Below are 7,272 nucleotides of genomic sequence, written 5' to 3'. Positions count from 1 at the left end.
TCACATTCTATACCTTCTTGAACGTATGGACGGAGTCTGTTAGTCTGACATGCTGCTGTGTTTAGGGTGTCTATGCATCAACATGAAAACTTCCTCTGGGTGCGGAGTTGCGTTTTAGCATGAGAAGAGCGCCTTCTAGTGGTGGCCAGAATACTATCATCAGAATGGAAGGCGGAGGTATGAGAGCGGGGAATAAGAGGATTCAAATCAATGTTATAATGTTATAGTCCTCTAACTGCAGTTTATTCCACACCACACCCTGTAACAATAGGATTGTTTGACCGATTAGTGACTTTTCACATTCACTCTGCCATGGGAAGTCTCACTCAGCTTTCTCTCAGCCTGTCTGTGCTGTTGTCTTAACCTGATGGTTTGACAGCCTACTGCCATATCACCATCCTGTCTGTTCAGAAACACTCTCAATATTTGCTGTTATTCATGAGAAAAGGAGTTTGTTTAGTTTTTCTGTAGCTATAGGCTGTTGTTAGTATGAAAATTGTCTTGTTAGTTCCATATATTAATAATGAAGACGTTGCACTGAATATGATTTATGTTTATGGTTTAGTGAACCATACTTGTGGGATTAGTAGCCTTGGCGGAAACCTGAAGAATTGCGTTAGCTTCCTGAGATAATTTCTAGGCTTTAGCTCAGCGGGCTAACACAGTCTAGGTTAAGAGAACATTTAAACCCCGAACAAGTTAACAAACATGGCAGGCAGGCAGCTACTTGATATTCGTAGGTGCCAGGAGGCTCTCCCTGGTTAGCCGTCCGTTCAACAAGGAGAGTCTTGTCTGTTTTTGAGACAAGACCAGAGGTGTTTAATTACAAAAAGCACTGAGCCCTCCGGCTCTACAACCATCACTTCACAATTAAGACAGAGCAACAGTTAGCTGAGAGAGAGAGATTGGATAAGGGGTTGAAATAATCAGGCCATTTGCAAATCACCATCAAGCTCCTGGCAACAGCTCCTCAAGGAGAGAGACCACATGGTTACAGTGTCCTGTCTCAAAATTGTGCTGCAAATCCATAGAACACAATGTGGTTACTGCCAGAAGGTTACTGTATGTTTGCTGAAAGCCACCCGCAGCCCCATAAAGTGTAGTTGTGCTGCAGTGGGCCTGGCCTGTGTTGTAGACAGATGGGAGAGCTGATGTGCGTAACTATGCATTTTACAGCAAACTATTAAAGAGTTGTGCTGTTTACACACAAACATTTGAATACCTGTCTGCAGGCCAGTTTAATTATGCAAACCCTTCTGTTATGTGTGTTGCTTTGTCGTCTCCTCCCAGCTCTCTCACTGCAACAAGGCTGGAGAGATGTGTTTGTGTTTTCATTAAGATACAGGACAGTGGTGTGGCGCAGGCAGGAGCAAATGTATTCCATTCCTCATAACCTCGAGTATCTTATACTGTCTGTTCCTCCCCACCACGGTGGCCCATGTTCACATTTACACTAGCGTGGCAGGTAGCCTAGTGGTTAAGCGCGTTGGGCCAGTAACCAAAAGGTTGCTGCTTTGAATCCCCAAGCCAACTAGGTGAAAAATCTGTTGATGTGCCTTTGAGCAAGGCACTTAATCCTATTTGCTCCTGTAAATTTCTCTGGATAAGAACGTCTGCTAAATGACGTAAATGTAAATGTATAGCCCTCAGTTCCATTGTGTTTTTCCATTGTTCCCCTCTAATCAAGGACTGATTTAAACCTGGGATATCAGGTGGGTCCAATTATCAGGTAGAACAAAAGACCAGCAGGCTCCGGTCCCCGTGAGGTACGAATTGAATCCTCCTGCTGTATAGGCTACTTTACTGTACATCCATTGTCATTTAAAGCTGAAGAAATGTAAAATGGCCTCTGAAGTCTGACTTTGAAATCTCTGGGGTTTGTAGTTGGGGAGGAGGGACACTCAGTACAGTACGTGCGTCTTATTTCCCCATACGATTCATTCTTTGATGTTTGATTAGTGAAAGTACTTACATATACAAAGGCCCCCCCTCTCGCTCACATCATTTTGTTTCTTGAATTCCGTCATATCTTCAACTACATGTTCAAATACGGCATTCATCAAAGGAGAAGAGAAGGAATGGGCATTTAGCCAGCCGAGCCTCATTTAGCCAGCCGGCCCAATGTAGAGCTGGTGATTATTATATTGAGAGGGAGAGAGGGGGGGGGGCGAGAGTGAGAGAGGGGGGGGCGAGAGTGAGAGAGAGCGGGGGGGCGAGAGTGAGAGACAGAGGGGGGGCGAGAGTGAGAGAGAGGGGGGGGGGGTGAGAGAGAGAGACAGGGGGAGAGAGAGAGATGGGGAGAGAGAGGGAGAGACAGAGAGAGAGTGGGGGGGGGGCGAGAGTGAGAGGGGGGGCGATAGAGAGAGATAGGGAGAGAGAGAGATGGGGAGAGAGAGAGAGAGAGAGAGAGGGGGGCGAGAGTGAGAGAGGGGGGGCGATAGAGAAAGAGGGGGGGGTGTAGAAAGCAAGGCAGTGTTTTTAATTATCTGGACTAGGTACAGGATGCGTTTTTTTGATTGTTTTAATGAAGCAGCTGGCCTATTGTCTCTCCTAAATTCCTCTATTGTTTTTAGAATAAGTCATAGTTCTTTATTCTTTTATCAGGTGCTCTGCAGGAGGATTCAGCACAATAGCGTTCATTCCAACTGCATTGGCCGCTGCACAAAGCCAGGCAGGCAGCTCATTGCAGAGAGCTAGCTCGCTAACAGGCAAAACAGTGCAAATCACACAAGCTGCTACTTTTTAGCCTTTTCCCCAGTTTTACTTGTGGGCTGTGCACTTTCAAAAAAGGCAAAATGCAGCCAGTAAAATGCAGATAAACTTTCATGAACTATTAACACAATTATTTGCCAAGGCCGCCCCTCTCTCTGTACAGTAAGAGGTGTTTCCCAATCCTTGTCCTAGGAACCCAAAAGGGTGCACATTTGTGTGTGTCAGTGCTGGCCTAGAACAAATCTTTTGGTTCTCCATCAAGACCAAGCTTGGGAAGCAAAAACTGTGGTGTACAGTGATGCCCTGAGAGCAACATCTCAGGGGATCTCCTGAGCTGCCATCTATGTGTATGTCCCAAATGCCACCCTTTTCCATATTTAGTGCACTACTTGTGACCAGGGCCTATAGCTCTGGTCAAAATAGTGCGCTATATTGGGAATAGGGTGTTATTTGGGACTAAGCGGTTGAGGTGGTTGAAGTCTCCTCTGAGTCAGTATTCTGTGTTTTAGAGCACCACCCCAGCATTCTCACAGACGACAGATGGGTGTCTGTAGTTTGGCTGGCTGAAGGAGGTACATTACTGTGTACATTTCATAGGAGGTTATGAGTACTAACAATCATTAGCAATTAGCAGTGGTAGGCTTGCAGTAATTCAGAGTATCTTTAACTGAAATTGTTTTCAAAGACAGTGAAAATGTAAGTCAGTCGTGAGTTCAGTATCAGGGTGGTTTTCGCCGTTCTCTTTGTTAACCGAGAACCTGAGAAGTGGAATCTCTACCAATTGAAACTTTTAGTGGCGAGTAGTGACGATCTGCCCCCCACCTCCCCTTCCATGGTGGCTGCTCGCTGGCAGTTAGTACCTACCTTGATGGTAACGCTGTCTGACGGCAGAGGAGTTTTGTTACTTTAATTAGGAGATAAAAATTCAAAGGGCCTCTCCAGGCTGTGTGTGGTGAGAGAGAATCAAAACCAGCACTCAAGTGGAGGGACCTGAAGTGTGTCTCTCATCACGGGAGATTGGCCAGCAGATAGGCACTGTTCTTTAAAGGAGCTAGTGCTGCCTGCTGCCTGCCACTCACACACACGGATGCATACACATACACACACACACACACACACACACACACAGCTTTCCTTGCACACAGAAATGGGACTTTAAAAGATGGCATATTTTACTACAGCTTGCTTCACTCCTATGACACATTTGTAATAGTGTTTAATTTCAGTGCTGTTTGACATAAATGTAATGAAAAGGTTGGGAAATGTGTTAATGGGAGTAGCGAGGTTATGACCAGCGTCAGGTGGGAGGTGGAATGCCGTGGAAGGTGTACCAGAGAGGAGTGATACATCCTCAGATTGGTGTGGAAGTTAGGCTTCATAACAATCATTCCATCATGTCATTTCATAGTAACTACAGCAGTTACTCTTCAGGCTTCCTCCCTGGGTTGGGGGAGCCTCACTTGAAAACCTCAACCCTGTCTACACTGACCTTTAAAACCAGTGATTTCTACGTTTTGTGTAAACATTTGTAATCAGTGTCTCTCTAAAGGAGGATGGAACTATGAGTGGGGTGCAGTTAGTCTTCTGTTCTACCCTTCATACCTCTCCCCTCTCTTCTGCAACACCCCTTATTTCCACAACAGCTGGACTCAAATTACAGGTCCTCTCTCATCCTGACGCTGCTCTGTCGGAGTGTTTGCACATCTTTGAAAGCTAACAGAGTGCCCTAATTAATTGTCCAGCTTTTCTCTGAAACAATGTCCTAATTCTGCCATTTAGCGTGAGCGTATCATCGTTTGTTGTTATCGCCCCAGCCAGATTTTTGTAAATAGTCATATTAAAAACTTTAATCTCTTCAAGGGAAAATGAAGTGCAGCTGAAAAGCCTGTCATGTGCAGGAGATAAATATTATCTAAGCTAAAAACCTTCCTCTACCCCTTCCTCCCCTTCCACTCTCTCATCCTAACTTAATGAATATGTTCAGAAGATTTCACTGGAATGTTTAATCCCTAAACACAAACATCTAATAGTGTGTAGAGGATCTGTTTGAGGTTATGCTATAATACTGAAGTATACAGTATAGCTCCAATGCATAGACCTACTACAATTTACCCCACTGAGTATGACATTTCTTACTGCTACTTTAACCAAAGTATGACATTGTGATTTCACCCTTTAGTCATTATATAGTCATTATTATTAAGTCCTTATAACATGTCCCTCTGGATGGAATTCCATACCCTCTGAACTCCAGAGTTTGGAGTCACCTATAGGGTGAAACACAATAATAATAATATAATACTGTCCCCAGTGGGAATCGAACCCATCAACTAAGCTACACATGCTAACACTACCATGCTCTACCAACAGAGTCACACAGGATAAAAACTATATTTTTCAGCATCTTCCCCTTCTGTCTGTTCCAGGTGGCCAGCTGTGGTGTACCACCACTAAGAACATCATGGGGGGCGAGGAGCTAGTGGCGTTCGCCGTGGACTTTGACTCCCGTCTACAGGCCATCAACCACATGTCTCTGAGCGAGGGGATGTACCCGGCTAGACTGCTGGACACCATCCAGCTCCTGCCTCAGCAGGCCGCCATGGCCTCCATTCTGCCCACCGCCATCGTCAACAGTGAGTTACAATACACTCCATGGCTAGTCTGTACTGTAGTCTCACCTAGGGCTGTGTTTGAAATGGACTCTATTCCCTATGTAGTCCACTACTTTAGGCCAAAACTTTAAGTAGTGCACTATAGGAATGAGGGTGCAGACACTGGACAAAGGTATTGCACCAAATAGGGAATAGGGTGCCGTTTTGGACATTGCCCTAATAAACAAGAAATGTCTGTCTGTACGTCCTTCTATGGGCTCTAGATTAACCCAGATGAGTCTGTGTTAAGAGCGGTTGAGATAAGAGCTGTCGACCTTCAGTTTGGGTTCACATAAACACAGGCGAGCCTCCCACTAACCTGTTAATTGCAAAATACAAGCTTCATGCAAATAGTGCATTTGTTTACTTAATAAGGGATATCTGGGTTCAGCTCGACAGGGAGGCTGCTCTGCTGCAGGCAGATGGTCCAGTGTTTCAGTTGCCCTTGAGAAAGGGCATCAACCTAGTGGTATCAACACAGTCCTATCACAGGCTTGGTTATTACAGGGTTTTCTCCTGGCTTTGAGTATCAAATCAGAGCTATAAAGAGAAAGAAGTGTGTGTGTGTGTTGTGTTTGCACGAACTCTACCCTGAAGTTCTACTGTGACACTCTACCCTGACGTTCTACTGTGACACTCTACCCTGACGTTCTACTGTGACATTCTACCCTGACATTCTACTTTGAGATTCTACCCTGAAGTTCTACTGTGACATTCTACCCTGACGTTCTACTTTGAGATTCTACCCTAACATTGTACCCTGACACTCTACCCTGAAGTTCTACTGTGACATTCTATCCTGACGCTCTACCCTGAAGTTCTACTGTGACATTCTACCCTGACGTTGTACCCTGACGCTCTACCCTGAAGTTCTACTGTGACATTCTATCCTGACGTTGTACCCTGACGCTCTACCCTGACGTTCTACTGTGACATTCTACCCTAACGGTGTACCCTGACGCTCTACCCTGACGTTCTACTGTGACATTTTACCCTGACGTTGTACCCTGACGCTCTACCCTGACGTTCTACTGTGACATTCTACCCTAACGGTGTACCCTGACGCTCTACCCTGAAGTTATACTGTGACATTCTACCCTAACGTTGTACACTGACGTTCTACTGTGACATTCTACCCTGACGTTCTACTGTGACATTCTACCCTGACGTTCAACTGTGACATTCTACCCTGACGTTCTACTGTGACATTCTACCCTAACGTTGTACCCTGACGCTCTACCCTGAAGTTATACTGTGACATTCTACCCTGACGTTGTACACTGACGTTCTACCCTGAAGTTATACTGTGACATTCTATCCTGACGTTGTACCCTGACGCTCTGCACTGTGTTTTACCCTCTCTCTCTCCAGAGGACATCTTCCCATGTAAGGCGTGTGGGATCTGGTACCGCAGTGAAAGGAACCTGCAGGCCCACCTGATGTACTACTGCAGTGGCAGGCAGAGGGAGCCAGAGAGCCAAGGGGAGGAGAACGACAACAGACCCCATGAGACACCCAGCATCTGCCCCTTCCCACAGTGCAACAAGAGCTTCACCAGCGCCAGGGCCCTGGAAATGCACCTGAGCACGCACAGCGGTGAGTAGAGATGTCCTGCTAGTACTATTAGTATAGTAGTTGAGCTTCTACTGTAGTAATACTTGTAAAGTAGATGAAATGTAGATTTATTTCAGCTTTCATTTAGTTGTAAGTATCTCACCATTGAGTGATGTTGACATGAGATGTGCTTATCATTAAAGGTTATCACTATGTATTATTTCATCACGTTGAGTAGTACAGAACAGTATACCTTTAATATTTCTCAGTCATTTTAGTATTCGGTTTTGTAATGAAAAGTATTGCTTGACATTAAGACAATGTCAGTTTCACATTAGTCAGGTAAAATAATTGG

The 7,272-nt window shown here is 45.2% G+C and overlaps 1 protein-coding gene across 1 annotated transcript in view; it reads left to right on the top strand.

Moving 5' to 3' along the window:
• The window catches only part of LOC110511176 (zinc finger protein ZFPM2), a 194,043-nt gene that overhangs the window by 183,015 nt on the left and 3,756 nt on the right, over positions 1 to 7,272 (top strand). The window contains exons 6-7 of the mRNA XM_036971043.2: positions 5,139 to 5,345; positions 6,735 to 6,959. Of these exons, the coding sequence (XP_036826938.2) occupies positions 5,139 to 5,345; positions 6,735 to 6,959 (432 nt within the window). The remainder of the gene's footprint in view (positions 1 to 5,138; positions 5,346 to 6,734; positions 6,960 to 7,272) is intronic.

Source organism: Oncorhynchus mykiss, chromosome 3, assembly GCF_057628025.1.
Source record: "Oncorhynchus mykiss isolate SJ-2025 chromosome 3, ASM5762802v1, whole genome shotgun sequence".
Taxonomy (NCBI): Eukaryota; Metazoa; Chordata; class Actinopteri; order Salmoniformes; family Salmonidae; genus Oncorhynchus; species Oncorhynchus mykiss.
Note: the sequence above shows the minus strand (reverse complement) of the source record. Positions and strands in the feature narration are given on the sequence as shown.